At 43.9% G+C, this 24,499-nt stretch overlaps 1 protein-coding gene across 9 annotated transcripts in view; it reads right to left on the bottom strand.

The window, feature by feature from the left end:
- The window catches only part of PPFIA2 (PTPRF interacting protein alpha 2), a 320,885-nt gene that overhangs the window by 65,524 nt on the left and 230,862 nt on the right, over positions 1-24,499 (bottom strand). For all 9 annotated transcript variants that reach the window (XM_048502302.1, XM_048502308.1, XM_048502311.1 and 6 more), the window contains 7 exons: positions 20,326-20,409; positions 19,207-19,338; positions 17,264-17,326; positions 13,126-13,217; positions 9,307-9,442; positions 8,428-8,648; positions 6,478-6,715 (listed from right to left, as the gene is read on the bottom strand). In XM_048502302.1, coding sequence (XP_048358259.1) covers positions 6,478-6,715; positions 8,428-8,648; positions 9,307-9,442; positions 13,126-13,217; positions 17,264-17,326; positions 19,207-19,338; positions 20,326-20,409 — 966 coding nt within the window. The remainder of the gene's footprint in view (positions 1-6,477; positions 6,716-8,427; positions 8,649-9,306; positions 9,443-13,125; positions 13,218-17,263; positions 17,327-19,206; positions 19,339-20,325; positions 20,410-24,499) is intronic.

Below are 24,499 nucleotides of genomic sequence, written 5' to 3'. Positions count from 1 at the left end.
TAATTGTCTGATGGACACAGTCTTCATTGTGTGTAGTAATGCACTGCTGACCCAGCAGCACCGTGGTAGAACGTTGGGACGCCAACGGACCTACGGCCTTCTGGTCGCACCGCACCCCCACTCCTCATCCCCCTATGAGTCACGGGTCATGAACTGTCTGGCTCAGTCACCGGGCGCAGGGACAATGGTCTTGCCCCCAGGTGAGGATTAGGCTCAGACGCTTACGCTCCTCTCCGCACGTAGCCAGGTGAGATCATGCATCACATGATGATCTCTCCCCACCTCCCCGCCTCCCGCCTCTCCCGAACTCCCATCCCTCCTCCTACACCATAGAATAACAACAATAAAAGGTGCCAGGAACCAGCAGCCAGGGAGACCTCGCTAGGAACACGGACCTCCGGGCTCCCGGGCTGCTGGCGATCTCCACCAGATGTTATCTCCGCCTCGCTCAGTTTCCACGCTGACCACGCGGGTCGCACTACAAGCTGGTGCCGAAAACCCGGAATCCTCGAACCTCCACCCTGTCAGGCCTGGGAAAGGGTCAACAAGGATATCAAGTCCAGCTGGATCGGCGCGATCCAGGGACCACGCTGCATCGCCTGTCCTCTGATCGGCGATCCAGAGACATCATGGCCCTAGGGACACTCTCACCGGACGGAACACCGGTGAGTATGGGAGCATGCGCAGGGGCTTATGACAAGCAACGCTGACGAACTGAAAGCGCGAAGGGAAATGCGGCAGGGTCCCCAGAAGAGAGAAGGAGCTGCGCAAATTGGTTGAGGAGATTGGAAGCTCAGTGTCCATGGTACCCAGAGGGGACATTGACCTTTAAGGACTGGGAAAACATCGGGCTTATGACTCTTCGCGACAGAGCCCGCTGCCGGAATGTCGCTGCTACTGACGTGGAGACAATGTTATGTCGCCATCAGCCTGCAGACTTATGGCTCCTTTGCTGTAGGTCAGCCTCCTTTGATCTTTCACCTTCAATTTCAACCTCGGAATTTTCTATCCACTAAATTGGACGCCTGTCCCCTCTGCCCCCCCCCCTTGCTCCTTCGCTTCCATTTTCAACCTCTCCCCGCTGCTCAGCCTCCCCTTCTTGCTTCAGTTCTGCCTTCATTTTCCAAGCCACTGCACTCCGGCCAGCCATCGCACGGCGCTGGTTTCAAAACTGCGAGATGCATAGCCACGATCTGCAAAAGAAAGAAAACCCTGACGGAAGACGATGCCGATATTCTCGCGATTGTGCCCCGGCCCATTTCACAGATACCGAGGGGAGGATGATGGCATTGTTCAAGCGGGTTATCGGTCGCAGCCTTTAAGTTATAATATCCTCACTGAGTTCAAAGCCGACAAGCAGACGAGGAATCACTAGCCCCTACGCGAGAGGTACGCTAGAGGCAATCGCGAGGGAATCACTTAATGGTTCCGGACGACTGGAAGACCAATCTTCCGTGATGCTCCCTGAGCCCTGCACAATTTGTGATCTGGGAGAGCGAAGTTCCGCCAGCAATGCTTTAGCAGGGGCAGCCGCTTCTGGCGGCGCTCTTTCTACACCACCGCGAGCTTTATGGCTGCGAAGCTTTCTGGCTAGCCCCAATGCACAAGTCGCCCTGCTGTGGCCACCCTACGGTCGCCTTCTGAATGCTTGCTAAGCATGCTTTTGAAAGTCCCCACACCGACAGTAGCCAACCCAAGTTTTTTCTAGCACCCCATGAAGCCCAAGAGCCCTATGCTGAGTTTGTGAACAGGCTCCAGGAGGCCCTCAAGAGGCAGGTTGACAACGAGGGGAGGCCCAGGGCTAACTCCTTACTTTGGTTGCAGAACGCCCTGAGTGCCGCAAAGCCATCACAGGCCTAGGAAGGAACCCCGAGCTGGCCGACATGCTCAAAGCTTCTGCCAGGGATATCGGTCTTTCGCCCATCAAGCCAGCCTTCTAGTCACACTGGGCTGCCATGAGACAGCCCCGGTGACAAGTGTCTCACTCATGGCAAGCCAGGACGATTTCTCCTCGAGGAATTTGTAGGCTGGCCCGGCTGGGGGGCTTCACAACCCTGACGGGAGGGAGGGGTCTCTCCCCAGAGGTGGCTAAGACCCCCAGGAGAAGTTCCAAGACCGGCTAGCCCTAATGCCCGGCTGGGGAGGCTCCGCGCCTCGGCATCTCCCCAGCCCGGAGACCAAGATCCGCCCGACCTCAAACCCTTCCCCCCGAGCTCCCCATGAGATCTCCCGGCTGCTCCCAGCTCCAGTATAGCGTGATCCCATCCCCACGGAGCATCTCATTAGCTGGTCTTGCCTATAGCTTTGCTCCCCCCCACGTCCTATACTTCCTGCTCTGCTTAACCCCCCTTCTACTCCAAAGTCACCATGCCTCCACCAGTGCCCCAGAATGCTTGCACGTGATTTCAAAATCTCTTTGCAGAGTCCACAGTCACTGAATTGTAACAGAAAGAAATGCTGACCAGAGGAAGAGGACTGCCGCTTTGAACCCTCTCCCTCAGAATGCCCCATAGCCAATCTACAGGACAATGAGGCATGAAAGGGGAAAGATGTTTCAGCATAATGGCCTTAAGCCAAAAGTCCCTCGCAGTGGAAGAAGAAGGCTTTCTCCCTTGGCTCCTCTCTCCAGCTGTAAGGTTCAAACTAGATCTCATAGCCTCTCTGAGCCTGTGCAAAGCCCTCTAAGCTCAAAAGCTCCCAGTGGCAGCAGCAAATCACCAGTGACTCCTCAGAGAGAGCAAGGATCTCAAATCAGGAGTCAGCCAATCCTCCTCCCCTAAGTTAATTTTATATGTGCTCTGTATGCCTTAATGTATGTTCTGTGGCATGTCTTGCCCCTTTCAAGAGAGACCCCTAAAGTTTTCCCCTCATAAGAGGGATTTTTCCATTGCTGGGTCACAAAGCCATGCTCTTGTGCTTCAATTAAAGTCTCTCTCCTTTTTTTTTTTTTGACTCCATGTGTGCCAATGCCTTCGAAAGGCTGCACCCATTACAGCATCAACTCTTAAACAGGGACGCAGCCTGCGTGCTTGCTCCTTTAGGAGGCCGATGGGGACCTGGGCTTCAGGTCACGCCTCACATCTTAGCAAGGCTTAAAACCCCTCAAAACTCTTTCTCTTCAAACCCTTTCCTCTTGAGAACCTTTTCCTTCATTCCAATCTGAAGACCTTCACACTGCCACATTGGAGTGGCGCAAGTTTACTATATGAAGCCAAAATCACATTTTCATGTTCCTCCCACATTCTCTCGCTTTGAGTGCCTCCCTGGCTAGTCACAGTGCCAAGGGGGGGTCTCTCAGCCATTACCTATCTTACAGCAGCTCCAGCTGTGAAGGTAGGAAGCGAGCTCAAACCGCCAAAGTCCCCTTACAGGAGGGGAAGGTAGGAGCTGGCTTCCAAACCTCCCTGCCTCTCTCCTTCCAGACACACCTCCCCTCTTTCTAATGGGCTGACGCGACCCCACCCTAGGATCTAGGATCTGATAAAGCGGTTTTTTGTAAAGAGCCTCTTCCTAATCGCTCCTGTGATCAAAGCCTCAAGCCCAGGAACTGGTTTCTTTGCATCTTCTACATCTTTCCTATAGATGCCATTATTATATGACTATAATTGTGAATTGTTTAAGTTGCTTTGTAAAACTCCACACCTTAGACGGTGATTGGGATTGTTTTTACAAAACAAACATCCCACCTGGATATGACCTTCCCTTCTCCTAAGCCTCCCTGCTCCTTTGTAATTCTTAACGCTTTGAATGTTGCAAGTGATCGCTATCGAATGGGGCCAACCGCCAACGAAGCTTGGCCAAAACAACGTAAAAGAAAAGGGAGTAGTCTCCCTATTGACCCAATCAAGGTCTTCATCCAGCAGACCATATCCAAAGTACTCTTCTATTCTCTATCAAAAATTGCCCGCTTCCACTCAGGGCTCGGCTTTCCATTGTCATCTATAAGAACTAACTCAGCCAGCACGCGAAAACCCCTGGGGAAAAAAGCTGCCGCTGTTTTTTTCTCTTCTATACAGGAGTCCAGCTCGCCATGCCAGGCCAGCCCCATCTCCGAGATGTGGAGCCGGGCCTCCCTGGAGGATCCCACCTTGCTGAGAGAGCACCCGGATCACCCCAGCCTGGGCCAAGATGGGAGGGACTCTCTGGAACCAGTACACCCATTCTTCCACGGAGATCGGGTGAACCCCTGCCCCCCCCCCCCCAGGGAATGGCAGCCTGGGCCAGCTATGGCTCAAAGGTTGACGCTGTGTGTCGCTGCTCCTCATCTACAGCCATTCTCTCCCTTCTGTCAGCCTCTGGCTGAAACTTGGAATTGCAGCCAGGAACATTCCTGATAGATTAACCCTTGAACTCCGCTCGTTTTCAGCCGCTTGAATAATTGTCGGAACACGCCTTCTCTCACAACCTTGCTCGTGAGAGTCACTGAACCTGCAATGCTAAAACTATCAGTAGCTCTCCTAATGTTTGAGAAACCCATGGACTCTAACGCCATCGCCTGTAGCTTTGGTAGTCAAACAGCAAGAGCCATGCATTGACAATTATGCAACCACGGTTGCCTCTTCCTTCCTTACATCTAGCCTATGTACTGTTTAGCTATGTTTATTGTTTTCATTTATATGATGCCTCATCTACAAACACATGCATGTCTTGTATATATTGTTGCCAACGCAATGTCTGATGCCTTTGCCCCTTTATGCCCATTGGAGCCGACTCCAAGGAATTGTTGAGTACTATGACCCACTGATTATTGAAGTTACTGCATGCCTTAATTTTAGAAGTTATCAGATTTACTGTTGTTGCATCTCCTACTATCTGCTCAAGCCGACTCTCTACTGCCGCCTCACCATTGTTTTGCATCAGGCTTCACCGGAGCCCAAGCAAGCACCGGGTGCGCCGCCTGCCCTCCCTCTCGACCCCCCCCCTTGCCGGATGACGTGCGAGCAGCTCTAGCCAAGGGAGTATGTTTCCCTTGCGACTCCCTTTGTGGGAGTCCCCCCCGGACTTGTTTCATGTAACACTAAGACTATCGGGCCGCTCTGGCCTGTGCTCCTTGGCAAGTCTATCAACTCTTACCTCCACCTGCTCTGATGCCCTGGCCTCCGAGCAGCAGGAACTTCGCCGTTTACCTTAGATAATCGTGTCGCCATTGATTACTTATTGTTGTTGCATCACCAAGGTTGTGAAAATGCACGCACATGTGTTGCTTTAATCTCTGATAATTCCCAATTGATTCATATGAAAGTGCGCCAATTGCAGGAAGTTGTATCTAATCTGAAGGTATGATGTTTTGCCCCATTGGTGGTCAGCCCTCTGGAGTTGGCTGCCGGGAGGATGGTTGGGGTGCTATTGTACAGCTCTGCATTGGTTTAATTGTATGCCTCATTATCGGATCTTGTTTCGCTCCAATGTATGTCTGTCATTGCCTGTAACCTATGGGCAGTTTCCTCAATTTCCTCTTACCTCGCAGCCAAGTTCTAATGTTACACAAGCAGCTCGGGTCAGCTTGACCAGTGACGGGCGGAGGAGACAAGCGTCCCCTTTAAATCACCCCTTAGCATTTCGGTCCCCTTCTAAAATGTAAAAGGAGGAGATGTAGTAATGTGCACTGCTGACCCAGCAGCACCTGGTAGAACGTTGGGACGCAACGGGACTCCATTACTGCCTTCTGGTCGCAGACTGCGACTTCTACCTCATCCCCCTATGAGTCACGGGTCATGAACTGTCTGGCTCAGTTACCGGGCGCAGGGACAATGGTCTTGCCCCCAGGTGAGGATTAGGCCTAGACGCTTTCTCAAGATCGTAGCCAGGTGAGATCATGCATCACATGATGATCTCCCACTTCCCGCCTCCCCGCTCGAACTCCCCGTCCCTCCCTCCTACACTCGGTTAGAATAACAATAAAAGGTGCCAGGAACCAGCACGCGGGAGACTCGCTAGGAACACGGACCTCCGGGCTCCCGCTGCTGGCGATCTCCACCAGATGTTATCTCCGCGTCTCGTCTCGTTCTTACGCTGACCACGTGGGTCGACTACAATTGTGGGCGGGGACTGGTTTTACAAAAGGGAGTCATTGAGTGTGAAATTAAGACCTCACTAATACTATAATGATTACAGCGCCTGTATTATTTCATTCCACACAACACTGGCTCTCAACAGACAGAACACAAAGGGATTCCGGTAACAACTACTGCTCTGCTGGTGACTTTCTGAAACTAAAGCTTGAGAAGAGACCTTATCTCAGAAGAACTGTTGGTTATTATGCTACCGGTATTTATATTACTTGCTATATCTTGCACAACACTGGCAACGGACCCAGATTAGGGTCATACTGAGTTTTGTGCCAACAGAAAACAAGATTTTACTGTACACAAAAAGTGGATAAATAAATGAATAGGGAAAGAAACAAGTAATGAAAAACAGAGACATACTTTTTATTAAAATAAATTAAGCATACGGCGAAAATGTGTATGTCCTTACCAGTGTCATAATACCCATCCTGTCCATTTCCCTGGCTGGGCTACGGGGCGTGAGTTTTGGGGTTGAGTGCCCACTAGGAGGAGAAGAGCTTGCAAGTGAGGAAGCTGTAATTGAAGCAGTAATGGATGTTCCATGATGTACTCTGGCCAGATTTAAACCTTCTAGACTCACACTGGCGACTCTGTTTTCTATTTCTTCAGCACGCAATTCTGTTGACTCCTTTTCTTCTTGAATTAACCTATCCAAAATAATTTTGACGTACAAAATATAAATAGTTGAAGTCATGTTAACAACATTATTTATTACTTCATTTTTAGCCTGCCTTTCTCAAAGAGACTCAAGGAGCAATGTTTGATATTCTAAACTCTCTGTGTTAATAGTAAGATGAGTCTCTCTCTACACCTCAACACTTTAAGAGAATTTTAGTGAGTGACATTAAGAAATGTTTTAGTCTGAAACAGCATCATTTCTTGTACATATCTAGGATTCCAACCAGACGTAAAAGTCACTAAAGCAACAGGTCCACTTATTAGAATTCTGCTGTTTGACTAGACTGAAGATAAATCCCATTGGGTATTTTGTTTCCAGCAGAGGCTTGCCAAATACAAACTCACAAGTGGTACATGGGCAACTTTCTCCTATTATCACCAGGATTTTCCAAATTAAATCAGAGTTCTTACAAGCTTCCTGGTTTTCACAACCAACTATCAAATTCTTTGTCTTACTTTTAAGTTTATTTATCTATCCTCACTCTCAACAATTACTCCCTACACATCCTGGACAATAATGTGGCTCTATTTGCAACTTTCATTGGGCACATAACATTACGCCCCTCATTCTTCAGTTTCCATGAGTCCTCTTTCAAAAGCTTCTCTCCCTAAGTTTATTTTTCTCCCTTTGCTAATTTAAACCAGCCCCATACTACAGAGCTGTAAAGTGCAGTATTGCCATCAAAGCTCTGCTCATGACTTCAATCCCAACGGAAGTCAGTTTCAGGCAGATGGCTCAGGGTTGACTCAGCCTTCCATTCTTCCGAGGCAAGTAAAATCAGTATCCAGCTTGCTAGGGGTAAAGTATAGACAATTGGGGAAGGCAATGACAAATCACCCCATAAACATAGTCTGCCTAGTAAATATAATGATGTGATGTTACCTCCCCACCTCCATGGTCAGTAATAACCTGGTGTTTGCAGCTAAAGCAAGCACGTTGTGAATTGCTTTACAGGATGCCATACAGTTTCAGGATGGTATGTTATCTGACATATTCTTTTGTTCTAGCATTGTGAATATGAGCCCCTTTAACTTGCAATATAGTGGAATATGTATATTGTGAATATCCATAGGCACAGAATTTTTTTTTTGCTTAAACTGTGCATGTTATATAGTGAATTTTTTAATATAACAAATTGGGAATATTAAGTCTAAAAGAAAACTATTACATGTTGCACCCTATGCTGCTGGGTATCCCAGCCAACTTGGCCACCTGGTCCTGAGGACCCCTGGTCCTGAGGACCCCCTACATTTGTGGGGGCTACTTTTCTCTTTCAGATGCTGCTGTCATTGAACGCCTCCTCTTCAGGACTAGTAAATAGCTCCATAGCCCTACCTGAAACTTGGATACAACTTGGAAAGTTGGATACAACTTTCTCCCCTTCTCTCTTAATTAGTTTTTTGTATGCTTTGTGTATGTGTGTGTGTTCAGTGCTTAAAAATAATAAAAATATTCCTTGTTTTTAATTATTTATTAATAAAACTCAATTATTAACTTTACAATGGCCTGCTCCTTTGAGAGTTTTCACTCAGAATTATCTCTGAAAACATAGGTTACAGAGCTCAAATTACCCCCTCTCTCTAAGCTCTGTCTCCAAAAGCTAATCTCCCCAACTAATAGTGGACAGCCTACTTTGGCAAACAACCACAAAGCTCCATATTTTTGATGAAGTTAAAGTACCTGATTTCTTTATTGATTGCATCTAGTTGCTCCTGAAGCATCATAGCAAGAGTCTGAGCATCAGAATGCCCACTTGGTGATAGAAGATCCATTGAACTAAAAATAGTATCTCTATCATCATCATCAATGTCAGAGATTTCTGTGTCACTTTCAAATGGATGGCTACTCAAAACTGCAAGTGGCTGATTTCTATTCCACTCATGATCTCCGAGGGATTTCACCTAATTAGAAATTGTAAAAATGCACACTGATTAGCCTAAAGCAAAACACTAATTTTCAAAGAAATTAAAAACTAGAACTAATACTTTCAAAAACTGTTGCAGTAATTAACTCCTTTTGGATTTCTCAGGCCATTTTCACAAGAGACGCTTCAACTGCTTTTTTAATTTCTCATGGCTGCATCTTGACATCACCATGTAAAATACTATGTAAATGATTTTCTTCTGTACATTAGGCTATGTCTGATCCTAGGAAGAATATGCATCCTATGATTGTTAACATTTAGTAGAACCATTTCTGGAGACTGAAAAAGATATTTCAAGAACAATATATCATGCTAAAAGCATCCATTGAGGTCCAACTATGGACAGCTGTTCATAATGAGGAAGTGAGGTGATACTAGGCCTCCGCTTAGTGAGCATTCTTCTTCACCGTTCAAATCTCCCTCATCAGTGCTTCTATCAATGCAATTCTAAGCAGAGTTACATTCTTTTAAGACAATTGACTTTAATGGGCATTGAACGGCATACTTGTTTTTAGGGCTGCATTGTAAGAGTCACACAAGTCCATCTGTCTACTGTGACTAAAACGTATCATTATTATTCCAATAAAGCTCACTGCTTTTATTAAACAAAAGAACAAACAAACAAAAAGATAAACCTTTGGTTCATCTCTGAGGATTCCCATACGGCCTCTTCTAGGTCTTCTTATCACTTTTGTAGATCTATAATCTGGTTGACTATCAACTATTGAACCCACAGAGTACCTCAGTTCTGCTGATGAATCAAGATGTGGCCTGAAAATTAATAGTGGCACATGAATCAGAAGATGGAAACACCAGAACAATAAAGGCAAAACTATAAAAATTAATAATTTATCAAGTGTTTACAACATGCAGAAATGTTTATCCTATAATTTAATTCAAGTAACAAAGGGAGTGGATTTCCTAATGTACTGTGAAGACAGTAAAATTCTGAGATGTATTTTCTGGAAAACAGAAATCATCAATAAAACATGTTGAGAAATACAGTCCTGAGAACCAGTGTAGTGCAACAGAAAGAATGTTGGAACTGTGACTGGGAAACACAGGTTGAAACCTTGGTTCAATTATGAAGTCCACTGTGTGGCTTTGGATAAGTCATTATCTATCAAGCTGATCTATTTTACAGAGATATTGTAAGGGAGAGAATGGTATAAACTCCATATAACCTTTCCTGAATTTGTTGGAACAGAACAAATAAACTCACTCTTACCAGATCTGATTCACAGAATACAGATAATATTTATTCGAAGATGTAGTTTTGATTATCTAAACACAAGAGTTTGTGAATATTGGTCAAGATCAATATTGCCTGCTATGTTCAGTGATAGGTCTCTAGGCTATCAGGCACACACAGAAAATTCTTAACATCTGCTGCTTAAGATACTTAAACTGGAGATGGCAGGGAGCGAACCTAAGACTGTTTTCATGGAAAGTCGTGCTCTACAACTAAGCCACAATTCCTCCTTGTTCAAAATATTCTAATCAAAGTATTCATAATGAAACCAACTAAAATTCTGTTCTAAAGCTCTCCATGCTAGATGGAAGAAAGCATAACTTTCTGAAGATATATGGAATAGGTAAAATGGCACTCTTTATTGGCAGAACTCCTGGACATAGGTTATGGAATCATGAATGGATTGTGCTATACCAGGGGTCTGAAACCTGCGGCTCTCCAGATGTTCATGGACTAAAATTCCCATCAGCCCCTGCCAATTGGCCATGGTGGCAGGGGCTGATGGGAATTGTAGTCCATGAACATCTGGAAAGCCGCAGGTTGCAGACCCCTGTGTTATACAGTCGCGTAGCTACAAGGGTAAGGTGGGGCTTGGTGCTCTGGGAGGCCGCCGTTGGGTTCATCTGGGGGGAAGAAAATCACCCCCACACCCCTCCCCCTAGCCCAGCCTCATCCGGCCAGGCCTGGCAGAGGCTGCTGCCGGTGCCCCTGTCTGGCCCCACCCCACCAGTTCCGAGTAAACAACTGAACTCACTGCCTCTTCGATACTTGCTGACTGACCCGTGAGAGGAATCGACGAGTTTCTTGCAAAAGGGGGCTGCTTCATTCAGCAAAAACTGCAATGGGGTCTTACGCCAGATAGGTAGGTCCTACCACCTTCCTTGCCACCCCACAGGAAGAGACAACTCGATCCACATCAGACCATCTCTGAGTGTTCCCTTTCTCTCACAGGCCTCAGGAAAAGGGGGTGGCGTGGGAGCCTGGTGTCAGCACAGCTCCCTAGTGGAAACCAAGGGGTGCTGGGGTCTGGGGCACACCTCTCTGCCCAAGGAGCAGAGCCTGAAAGGCCTCTGCACTGGGAGAGCCAGCCCAACCAGCAGTCAGGGCACCCCCACCCCCGGCCAGGCTCAGCAAGACCTGTCCCGTCCCTGTCCCATCCCTGTCCCGTCGGATTACAACCTCCAGCACTTCCATCTGGATCTTGGTGCCTTTCGGTGCACATCCTGAGTTTGATTTGGATCGCTGCAACTTTTTTTCCCTTCCCCCAAAAATAAAGACCTGCTTTTGTCTGGGAATGCAAAGTCCCCTCTTTCAAAGCTCTCAGTTGGAAATGTTGTGTCTTTAATCATCTTCTTTGGGAAATAAATGGCCATTGTTAACAACGGCGGCGGTGTGTGAGTGTGTGTGTGTGTGTGTGTGTGTGTGTGTGTGTGTGTGTGTGAGGGGAGATGACAGGGCAAAGGGAGCCAGGGAGAAGGACAGGGTGTGGCCACAAAGGATTCCTGGAAAGTCTCATCACGTCTTTCTCCCCTCTCTTCTCCCCTTGCTTCTCCCCTGCACCACTTTTTGCCTCGCTGGGATGCCTTCCTCTGCTGCAAGGAGCTGAGGGCAACAGACGGACCCTTGTGCTTAAAAGCTGGGGGTGGGAACACAAGGTCCAAGGGCTTCCACAGTCTTGGCAGCAGGAATCTGTGCTTCACTGTTTCAGCCTTAAAGTGTCTTTCTCCAGGAAACAGGAAAGAGGGAAGCTGATGGGGCTGGGCAGCATCCTTGGCCTTTTGCCACAACAGGAAGAAACAAAGATCCCGTCCTCCAGAGTCCAAATTTGGGTATGGGGCCAACCTATTCCCTTTATTTTTTTGATGAGCTAAATTGGATTGTTTTGGACAGGTGAGATACCCTTCAGTAGGTTTGAACTTGCAGCATTAAGCATTTTGGACAAGCTCTGTGCATTATGAATGAATGAGAAGCTCCTGAGCCCCACTGGCTCCTTTGAGAGTCAAGTAATAACAACTCTCCTTTATTCTCAGGCTTCTAATGCTTTTGATTAAAAAAATCCTGAAGAGATATTAGGACCAAAAAGAGTGAGCCTGCTGGAAGTTTTGCCACTGGCCACTGGGGCTGAGCGAGCATTATTTTGCCTGGACATGCTTCTCTCTTCACTAGTACAGCTTTCTAATTCTTATTCATTAAGCAATAATAGTTGTGAAGGACAGCACCAGTGAGTGGGGGCTGGGGGAGTGGGGATGGGAGGTTCCAGTTTTCCTCCAAATGGGGGTAGGGGAAGTGCCAGGTGCTCCTCTGCTGGGTCGGTCCTTCCTTCCTTCCTTCCTTCCTTCCTTCCTTCCTTCCTTCCTTCCTTCCTTCCTTCCTTCCTTCCTTCCTTCCTTCCTTCCTTCCTTCCTTCCTTCCTTCCTTCCTCCCTCCCTCCCTCCCTCCCTCCCTCCCTCCCTCCCTCCCTCCTTCACCCCTTCTTCTTCTTCCACCCTCTCTTTCCTTCCCTCTTTCTTTCTCATCTCATCCCCCCTCCCCGGGTGTCCTTGCATGTTCCGGTTCATAGTAGGACCCAGTGTAAGGTATTCTGTGGATTCTTTGTCAAAGGCATCTCCATTGCCTTTTTTCATTTATAACAATTTATAGAATAATATTACTGCCTTTTTCACACTTCTGTGGCAAATCTTTGGACACTCGAGCATTGTCTAAAGTTGTTACAAAGCTCCATGAGAGATAGCCAAACTTATTTGATTAGCGAAAAGAAATTAATTGATAATTGGAAACCCATAATAGCTTTTTTTTGCATAAACTCAAAAAAAAATGAATGAATAATTTGTGAATTTGAAGAATAGAAGAACAAGTAAACAGATATAATAGAGAAAAGTATTAAGCTTATTAGTAATCATAATTAAGGATTTATTTTTACAATTGCAACTAGAGAGCAAATTGTGAATTTTTGTGTGCTTATATTTGGGGCAGATGAAATTGGGAGTCCTCTCTTTCCCCCTGTTATGTGCTTTCTGTGTTTCTCTCTCTTTTTATTTGTTTGATCATTTTAAGTCCTCAAAGTCTTTACAATAAAAAGTTCAATTCAAAAACAACAATTATGATTAAAATAATAACACTTTCAAAGACCTTTGGATGCTAAGCAGTGAACAGTATTTTCAGTGTAACTTTTAGTTAAACTATTATTATTTTCTCATTCTACCTTGACAATGTGGGCTCAATCAAAGAACTTGCTCTTATTTTCAGTTGGTCAAGTTCAGATCTCAGCTTGCCTATTTCCTCTGCCAATCTTTCCTGAAAATTTAAAAAAAATCCATGGGAAATATTTTGCCTTATATAAAATCTTATAATTAAAAAACATAAGTAAAAGACAGAGACTTCCAACTTCTTGAAATGACAAAACTATGCTGTTATTCTGCTGAAATATTATGATTTAGGTTAATTACTCACAATCTTTACTTCTTACAGTACACATTGCCATATGGCAAATACTAATTTTAAACAGTTTAACAAAACATGCCGATAGAATTTTTTTTACAAAAGTCAAAAATAAACAGTTAATGAGAGGACTGTGGGTACAATCTTTCTACAGCACCAAGACTGATAGCATTGGTAATCTTGATGGTTATATGCTTCCAATGTTCAGGGAGAATTCAGTTTTCACCATTAACTTCAATTCCTTTTCCATCACTTTAAAGTTTAAATACAACAGCTCTACATACAAAAACAAAAGCTAAGTCAGTCCAGCTAAAATAGGACTTAAGCCCCCACTCAGAAACTGCCTGCATACATGGATTGGGGCCAAAGGAGTGCAAGCAAAGCTGTGGTAGGCAAATGTTAACTTTCTAAGTTGCTCCAAATATGCAGTCATGGATCACTGGACCCTCACAAATATTATGTGCAGTAATGGGATCCAATCAGATCAACCAACAGTTCACTCCCACCAAGCGCCACCCCCCCCACTTACCTGGCTGTTGTGCCCCCTTTCCGATGTTGGGCGGGGGGAGGTGAGGGAAGGTGGTGGCTTTGGGGGGCCAGCATGGCCTTTGGGGGAGGGCCTGGAGGCCTGCTGGAGCACCAGCAGGGCAGCCCCCTGGTAGCCCCACCACACACGCTGCCATCTGCAGCTAGCCAGGCCCACCCATGGGGGGGTTGGCTAGCTGCTGATCAGGTCATGCGCCTCTGAGCTGGTGGTACGGCCTTCAGGGTAGGCTGTACACACAGTCCCATCTGCGGCCGGCCAGGCCCTGCACATGTGGCACAGCTAGTCAGCGTGGCCTGCCCTGCTTGTGCTCCAGCAGGCCTCCAGGCTTCCCCCAAAGGCCACGCACCATGGCACCACCCCAGGGTGGCTGGCAATCAGGCCATGGCTTCTGGGCCAGTGGCCTGATCGGCGGCTGCCCTGGGGTGGTGCAATGGTGGAATTCAGCCCATTAGTTACCAGTTTGGCAGAACCGGTGCAAACCGGCTGAATCCCCCCTCTGATTATGTGATTCACAAACTTAAAAATCCTGGCCCAAAAGTAATCCAGCTGGCCTTATCCAGGGGAAGACCCTTCTTGGTTTTGGCCCTGGCCAGGTAGAACACTCTGGTGAGTGAGACCTGGGCCCTGCAAGACTTGTTAGTTCCACAGGGCCTCTAAGACAGAACTGTTCTGCCAGGCCTATGGTTGAGGCAGTAGTGGTTTCCATCAAACTGGTCTCCCCTTCCCCCTATCCCCTTTGTGCTTCCTCTCCCCCATTTCCCTCCTTTTTTATAGTCCAATTCAATTGGGGGAGCTGAATTTAGTGGTGGAGTCAATGTGGGGCAGCGTTGACACATTTTCCTCCTCTACCAACGCAAGGAGCACCCCCGTCAGTGGAGGGGGCAAAAGCACTGGTGACTCACCACCCCTAAGTTTCACAGTGGCAAACCTGAGAAGTTGGGGTTGCTGTAGAGCTGCACTGACATCCAATCAAATGCTAGTGCATGCACATTGGCAGGGGGAGGGATATGGAATGGAGTTTTCCAGGGGGTAAAGCCAACATTAGTCAGTTTCCAAAATGACTTTGAGGGCAGCCACACTGTAGCCTACCGCTTGAAACCCCTGGTCATATTTTTTTCTTTTTCTGCCTCCCTGGGTCACTGGAAAGTCCTCTGGAGGCAGTGGGGAAGCACAGCAACAGCACCATTCCTGGCTGCTTCAGACTGTGGATTGGGCTCTATTTACTGAAATATTCTGTTAATTTCTTTATTTTGTTTTTCTTTGTTTTATTTCTATATATGAGTTGATTGTTCTTTTTGTTTCCTCTCTGATGCTCACACTGTAAGAAATATTTGGCACCATTGAAGTTTCTAGAATACTCAATATATTAACTATGTTGTAACCTGCTGTGAACCTGATTTGGTTGGAGAAGGGCTGGCTAAAAACTGAATTAAGTAAAAATAAAATAAAATATAACCGTAATGGCAGGCAGATTGTATAAGATAGCTGTTTCTAACATCTAAAACGTGGGGATAAGTGTAATTTAAGCGACTATACCATTTCAGGCACTTTTCTTCAAAAGAAAATATGGCTCATCAACTACTAAAATGAAAAAAGTAACAAGAGCTGCATGAGTCATTACAAGCGTCTAACCTGATCCACTCCTTTCAAACATTTTAAGGAATCAAATGGCAGCTAAATTCAATTAGGAAAAAGCATGTCCCATATTCATAAGAAAATATGGCTGAGGAATTATTAAAAATGACTAAAAATAAAAAGAAATCCATGAATCATTGAAGGCCAACCTTATCCATTCCTTCCAAAACTGTTTCTTTTTAGGAAAAAAATGTCAGTTAAATTGAAATAATATTTTGTTTTCCAATTTCTTATATGCTCATTGAGTTTGGATGCCATATATGAATAGTTATTTTGCCTCCAGACTCAACTACAACTAGGTTTCTTTTTCTTATTTCAATTTTATTTGATTTCCCTCAAAAAACCCTTCATATTTCTTTCAAGGTTATTTTTTCCCCCTACTAGCTCTAAGGCAAAGAGGAAAACAACATTTAGTAGAAATGTTATTTAGATTGCTGCACTAAGCCAATAGTAAATGGTTTAAACTGTGTTGCTCTGCAAATGGCCTGACTGTGGGACTCTGGACCATTTGGGGCTGAAACTCGTGAATTAAACAAGATTGGTGGCTATTTATCATTCACCAAAAGCTGAAGGTCTTGGAAAAACTTTTCATAAGTGCAAGAAAATTCATCTATTTCAGTTTACCTACAGAGGAACTTTAAGCAGCTCTACTGAGAACTCTATTCCTGAGAATCCAGGAAAGAATTCTTAGAATGGTACTGCTAGAGCTATGAAGATAAGGGAAAGCAGCTGTTATGTAATAACACAGCAAGTCAAGGGTAGGCCTTGTGTAACCATAGCAAAACAATATAACCAAACCAGTCATGTACTTCAGCCAGTACACCTTGTGTTAGGACTCAGTCTGGTCTGAATGGGAACCCCTGGGAGGAAGACTCAGATAGAGAAGAGGGGACAGCGTTGGTTCCAGATTTTCAGGCACTACCTGTTGATGCAGAGACTGAGCAGCCAGAAGTTCCTGCAGGACCAAGTCCTCTGGCTCAGGCAGAGTATTCAGGCTAGGATCCACAACCAGGTCCAAGCTCTAAGATTCCCCAGCAACATCTTAGCTCTGAGACTCTTCAGCCCCTTAATACAGAGCCAGAGGGGACTCTGACAGTTCTCTCACACACCCAGTCTCCAGGAGTAACACAGGAAGATGAGGCTGCATGCTAGCTTGCAGCAGAGGAGACACAGCACCAGGTTAGCAGCTATGGGGCAAGCTAGAGTAGATGCAGAGTCTTTTCAGGAGCCAGACTAGAGTAACCCAGCTGCAAGAGGTTATTGCACAAGGAACAAGAGGCTGGCTATAAAAGAGAGGCTGCAATTGAGCTAGCTTGTGGCAGTAACATTGTGCTTTAGTATGCAGGTTACTATTTCTTGTCTTGTCTGGATTCCTTGTTCTGTGCACATTAAATGTCTGAACCTGCTAAGACTTGTGTGTGGACTATCCTTGGTTCCTGAGGGCTTGTCTATGACACCTTGTGAGGAGTAATGAAGGGGCTGCTCAACATTTTTGTACCTACTACCTAAATGATGGAATTTCATTAGTTTTAGGCATGCTGTGCAGAAGCACCAATGTCAAGTTTAAGACCATTGGGCTAAAAAGGTTTGGTTCAATGATCTTCAGGAACATTCCTGTTGATGTTTTACCAAAATTAGTTTTGTTCTGATGAACATAAACATTCAACTGTTTTCTTTATCACAAAATAAAATTACAATTTGAGAAAAATATTTAGAATACCTTGTCATGTAATGATTCTTCCAAGTTCTTTTGAAAGCGATCAGATTCCTGTATTAAAACATTCTAGGAGAGAAAAAGAATTTAAAGCTGAAATAAGATACAACAAAAATCAAGTTAAACAGATTAAGCCAACATTTGTCTTTTCAGTTCCTCTGATAATATCTTTATTAATAAGCACACTTCTAATTTTATTATGTCAGAAATTATTAACATTAAAATTATCTACCTTCCTATCACATTTTTCCTGATCTTCTCAAAGGAGTTCAAGGTGACATACTGATTCCCCCTCCCCCATTTCATAATCTTTTAAAGTAAGGCCGTTTCCGCATGGAGGCGGAAACGGCTAGGTCGGCGCATTTTGCGCCGACCCGACGACGCTGGGACCGTCCGCATGGACGGTCCTGGAAACAGCCTGGCAGCCGGCGCCGCGGAGCGCCGGTGCCCGGCCGACCCGACATGTCCCCGGGCCTCCGGCACGTCGCCGAGGCCTGGGGACACGCCCCCTGGCCCTGCGCGCCTACTCCAGCGGCGCAGGGCAGGGGGGCGTGTCCCCAGGAGGCCCGGGGGCCCGGGGACAAGGTGAGTGCCGGGGGTGGAGGCATCGTGAAGCCGCTGCCGTTCGCTCGGCAGCGGCTTCATGGCGGCGTTTCCCTGAAAAGAGCGCTTCCAAGCGCTCTGGGGAAACGCCGGCGTGGGGACGGGCGGGTGGCATGAGGGCGGCGCGGCTGCGATGCAGCTGCGCCCCCTGTGCGAATGGCGGCCTGGAGACGGCGTTTATGCCATCTCCAGGCCGCCATTATATGCCCGTGCGGAAACGGCCTAAGTTAATAAGAAATATTGTCCAAATGTTATCCAGTAAACTCCATGAATTGGCATGGAAGCCCAGATCTACCCTTTCAGAGTCAAACATGTTAACTACCACACTCACTATAAGTAGAATATATAATAGACTTATATATTTATTTCACTTCTAATTACAATAGTTATGAAAATGGAATTTTTTGAAATTATTGTAATTATTATAAAGATGAAACAAATTACCCATGTAAACAGCTTTTTTTGTTATTGCAATTTCTGCCCCTATTGATTTCCCTTTCACAAGACAGGCAGCATTTTTAAATAAGAGCCAGAGAGAGTATATTGTTCCTTAGGAGAACAGAGGAAAAAAGTTCTGAGACTTCTTGATTGACTGCAAGTTGTAGCCATTAGGATTACGATTTGGATGGAAAATCATGAAAACAGGCTGTGTGTGTGTGTGTGTGTCTTCCACTAAAACCAGTAAAAACAATACCAAATCAAAATTATGAAAAATGAAACAGCAATAACAAAAGGAACACTAAGTGAAACAAAACCATATAAAACAGGCCAATGATGAAACAGTCCCTTTTGGAATAAATAACAAAAACAAATAAAACAAGCTCCCAAGCACAAGTCTACTATATAGCTCATCAAGGTAGAATATCTATTATTCTCATTGATATCAAAATAAAATTAAATTTTTAAAAAGTAAAGGCATGGTCCACTCTATGCAACCACCGTTGGGCATGCACTGTTCTCACTTATATGAGTAGAAACTCACTGAAAGCATGAAATTGCCACAGACTGAGACAGAACACTGCTCCTTCCAGCTCAGTCTACCCTGACAACAGTTCTCTACACTCTCAGGCAGAAAAATGTCTCTCCCAACATCAGCTACTTGATGTTCTTTAGAGGCAGATACCAAAGACCTTGTATCTGCTCTTCCAGTGAGCCATAGCCCCTAATGATAGAGGGATGAGTGTCAATGTTCATGAGAGGAGAAAAATTTGTGCGGTACTGAATTGTGTCATGAACATTCAACAGCTTTTATTTCATAGGAGCAAAAACAAATTCCAACTGCAATGAAAGAAATCAAATGCAGTATTCATCTTGCTAATTACCTTTTTTTGCTCATTTTATTTTACCTTTTCCTCCAGGGCTGCCATTCTCTCTTTTAAGTGTAGCTGCAGACGTTCATTAGATTCTGTCAAAAGCCTGTCCACAGTATCTGATAACCGTTTGTTGTGCTCTTCGTTCATTTTTTCTCTTTGTCTGGCCTTCAGTTAAATACCAAGGAAACAAAATGGGCAGTTCCATGGTTAAATAAAGTGCTGCTCTTATTGAAATATCAATATTGGTACAGTACAACTGAAATCACAATAATACAGAGCTTTATATAAAGCAGAATATACTTGTGAAGAACAATTTTTACTGGTACTAGAGCCACAGCAGAACATTGCAGAACTTTGATGGGTAACAATTTTATTGTATGGACAATCATTACATTCAGAAATGAATACTAGCAAATGAATGAAATTCTTGGTTTTAGTCATAAATCTTATGTAATTTATGAGTTTATTCCATTAAAACTCACCACAGCAGCCAAAGTTTCACAAAGCAATTTCAATTCCACATTTGCAAAATCCCTGAATTCATTTTGTCAACATTCCTGTTGCATAACTTACATTTTCAGACATTTATATTTGAAAACTGTTTCAGACAATATATATTCTAATTTAAGTGTCATGACAGTTTGCTTATAAGCTATTTTAAACAGTTGGTAGCTGTTAAAGAAGACTTTGCAGTTACCTCACAAATGCGTACACTGAAGTTAGTGAATTTGTGTCAACAATTGGCAACTCCCAGGGTAATCACTTCAATGGGGATTATCATGCACATGGTTACCATGATTTGTGCAACTGTGATGCCTCAAAAGAGAGCCTCGGGTGTATTACCTTCAGCAGCAGATGTTTTGGTACAACTGGTGCTCCATATGATCCTTGTTGGTTGCAGGATTCCTATGTGCATCCTGATGCCACTGTGTATTATTGACTTAATTCACTATTTATTTAAAACATTTAATAGCTGACTTTCTACCTTTCAGGAACTTAAGATGGCTTAAAATATAAATGGCAATACAACTCAATAAAATACCACCAGCTGCCTGAACCATCCTATATATCGTGTGTGAGAACAGAATGAAGAAAATGACTTTACCCAGTCCAATAATAAACGATGCAATAAACTATCTGTAATGCACATACTCTTTGAAGCTCCTGATTTTTTTCTTCCAGCTGACCTTCCAAGTGTCTCATGCGTTCTTCAATGTTGCCATGCCTCTCTTCAGCCTGTGAAAAATAACATGAGTTTTTCTGAAACTTAAAAAAACAATGTGAGTCAGAATCTGGATTACTTTTAAAGAAAATATAAAGCAAGCTACTACTAACTGCAAACTTAGTTTTCAAAAAATAATTTTTATTCAAACAGGCAGCTGAACAGCATTGCTTGAAATGTGTCAGCTACAAAGGCCTGTTAACATTCAAGCAGTCAGCAAAACATTGGAGTTATTTATGAGCAATGAAATCAGCCAGATGTAACATGCAAACTGTGCATGGTTTGAAAACAAACCTGCCATCATAAAATTGTAAGCTCTTTAAGCACTGAACTGCACAATGGTTGATTATCAATAAAATAAATAAGTAAATAAAAAAACAGAGTTCTTAAGAATATGAAAACAAAATCAGATGGATTCTATTTAGCAATAGAAAGTAAAGTCCAGTAGGACTACCTTCCTACGTATGGAGATCATTTCTTGTAGTTTAGCTTCCATAACATATTGATAATCATCAGATGAGGTAGAAGAGGTTGGATCAGACTAACAAGTCAAGGAAAAGGAGAGGGACAAAATTGAAAAATCAGAACTAAAGACACCAACACTGAACAGAACACAGCACAGAATGCTTAAAAGAAAAGCGTGATTGCAAATTTAATACTTTAACTGACAGAATTTTATGTAGAATAAACCACACTTACAATAGGGTGACATGAGGAAGTTGATGTGGATGAACTTAAAACAACAGAATGCTAAAAAAGCTAACAACCTAAGTATGGAAATTCCAGGTTAGTGATGGCTGGCTGATGAGAAATTACTCCTCCTTAACAGAGGGTCATTTTAAGCAATTCTGACAAAAAGGTCTGATTGGAATTTTGGTGAACTCAGCACCTGGATGAGACTTTGGGAGTTGAATGCCAGAATAGATTTTGAGGTGTTCTTTTTAAAATTCTACAGTAATATCATAATGAAACAATGTATAATGTAACAGAATATACTAATTTAAATGGGTTAGTCATTTAAAGAGTAATGCCATGATAAGTTCCCTTAAAAGTATAAAGACAAATTATTAACAGCCAATGAAAACAACTCTTCCAGCTTATCATGCTAAAGGTTATTGAGTCTGTGGCAATACAATGCACTTGTCTCATTGTTCCACCATGTTCACAAACAGTGGCTGACTATGGCTCAGTTAGTGCATCTGGGCATATGATTGACATGGATTCCATTTCATTATGAGCAAGATTAAAGGACCCTTCAAAATGCTATAGCCTGTCTCATAAAAAGATGTTAGAAGGGTTGTATATTCCTCCCCCATAGATCTCAACATGCTGGACCTTATTTGTCGTAGAATGCTCTGCCTGGGTTCTAGTGCCTACCTAGCCCTGTTTCCCCCACTCTTGTTTGAAAGTAAAAATACATTTAGGCATTCAAAGTGCCATGTTCAATAATGCCCAAAATAATGGTTTTGACAAAGGGAGCATATAAAATGAATGATAATTCTCAAATTCCTTCAGGACTATATTCTAATTTGGAAGCATACAATTTTCTCTGCCACTGCACTTCAACTGACAGTACTAACATCATTTTCTGAGACAGAATATAAAAGGCTCAAACAAATGAACCTTTATCCAATAACATAAAATAAAAATGGAAGGATTCAAATTTTAATCAAGTTGTTAATGACTTTCACCACAGTAAGGGGTACAAATATTGTCTGGAAACATTTGAGAGAACAATTTTAGAGTAAAAAATCCAAACAGCCCTCTAGCCACATGCTTGGCAGCTTCCATTTCTTTTTGTCCCAAGAGGGGAGCAGAAGCAAGCTGCTTGTTAGGTGGGCCTCCAAGTGGACTGTGTTTTGCATATTGGCTCAGCCAAACAGCCACAATTAAGAGAAGACACCAACAACACCAGTTGTTATTACACAGAACTACACAGTTCTGAAAATGTATTCAGAACACATTGAAATTGAATATAAAGGTCCTTGAAAGATACACTTTTCTGACAGAAAAGGCACATTGATTATTTGTTAGAAAAGTGATTTTCCCCTTACCTGTACAACTGCAATTTTTTCAAATGGCTGAGGAAAATAGTCTTTGACTATTAGACCAGTGACAGGACTTCTTCTTGGCTACAGGCAAGAGCAAACTGCCAGAGTACCAAGAAGAGGGGTTACCCAGCTTTCCAGACCAAGCCCCCCGAGCCCATCAGCCTTATTTCACTAATACAATATGAGAAATGTCTAGAACAATACAGTTCAGGTCAATTAAAAGGAGGACATGATAAAAAGACATGCAGGGGAATTGAAAATGGCATAGATGGGAGTTGGTTCAGCCCATAGGATAGTCATAGTGTCTCCTGTTGTCATCTCAGATGTAAGTTCACTTTCATCTGAGGTGCCAAAGGGAGATAGAGACATCTGGAATGTACAAAATAAGCAGATTCTTAGGGTGGGCCCAATCAGCAGTAGTTCATAGATAACTTTGGGCACCACCTTTTGCCACATCGAATTTCAACAAAGGAAAAGAAATCTTTTGGGATGCCTTAAAGGTGTTTTTTTAGTGGGATAATTTTCCAATTCCCAAGCCAGAAAAGTAACACTGGCAGCTGAAATACTATGGAAATTGAGTTTTCCGGCTTCTTGATTGGCAAACTCCTTCTGTCATCCATTTTGATCTGATCTCACTTAAATCCCCTCCTTATACTAGCCCTACTGCACATGCCTTTCATACAAGCAGGATTCCCAGCATTGCCTTTTGGTGACCTCTCTTCTCTTTCTCACCAGCAGAAAAGCTGGTTGGATCAAACCCATAGCAAATGCTTAAGAAAAATATTACAACACATTACTGCTCTTTCCTAAGCAGGGGCTCCTAGTATCCATGCTTCATTCAAGTGCTTCTCTATTGATTGAGATGTCAGAGGAAATGCTGTGATTGATTGATTGATTGATTTATATTTACATCCTGTCTTTTGGTTCAGACAGGGTCACCAAAGCTATGATTGTGCATCTATTACGAACAGAGAGATACCACCAAAATTGGAATCAATGGGATGTGTGTTCCTGCAAAATTTTGCATTTGAGATCAGAGTCAGATTTGAGATCAGATTTGAGATCAGACCCTCATCAAGAATCAGAGACTACAAATTACAGTTATCAGTGCTAAACTAATTGTATACAATGAAACTGCCGGTGGTGGGATTCAAATAATTTACCAACTGGTTGTTTACAAGGACCATTTTAACAACCGGTTCTGTCGAACTGATGCAAATCTGCTGAATCCCACCACTGCCTATATCAGTGATGGCAAACCTTTTTGACACTGAGTGCCCAAACTGCAACCCAAAACCCACTTATTTATTGCAAAGTGCCAACACGGCAATTTAACCTGAATACTGAGGTTTTAGTTTAGAAAAAATGGTTGGCTCTGAGGCGTGTGTTACTAGGGAGTAAGCTTGGTGGCTTGCTTTGAAGCAACCATGCAACTCTTCGAACGGGTAAATCACGACCCTAGGAGGGTTTACTCAGAAGCAAGCCACATTGCCAGCAACCAAGCTTACTCCCAGGTAAAGGATTGCGCTTTAGTTCTTTGCATGAAAATCAGTGGGGTTTAACAGCACTTAACAGGGTTACCTATACTGCTTCCCCAAAACTAGGTCTTAGGTTTAATGCTAATAATCGAGTCCAGCAGCCCAAGCCAGCCTAGATGTGTGTGTGTGTGGGGGGGGCGATTCCCCCCCCACATGATGAACTCTGTTTGTGCATGCCCACAGAGAGGGCTCTGAGTGCCATCTCTGGCACCCGGGCCATGGGTTCGCCATCACTGGCCTATATGATATATTTATTTGAATTCTTATCTGTTACTGACTTTATACAAATTTTCTTTCTATTAAAACTTTTAAAACTTACACAGGATCATCAGCAGAAGACGGATTACATAGCATCACATTCAAGTGCTATGGATTTTAATTCTACCAATTAGATACCCATTGAGCAGAAATACTCTAGCTACAAGGCAAACTTTCTTCAGAAAATTAGCCTTCTGAAAATCTAAGCCATTAAATATTACTTTGTTTAGCTTTTAAAAAAGGAACATATGAGAACC

The sequence above is a fragment of the Sphaerodactylus townsendi genome, linkage group LG06 (genome assembly GCF_021028975.2).
Source record: "Sphaerodactylus townsendi isolate TG3544 linkage group LG06, MPM_Stown_v2.3, whole genome shotgun sequence".
In the NCBI taxonomy this organism is placed as follows: Eukaryota; Metazoa; Chordata; class Lepidosauria; order Squamata; family Sphaerodactylidae; genus Sphaerodactylus; species Sphaerodactylus townsendi.
This window is presented reverse-complemented; position numbering and strand designations above follow the sequence as displayed.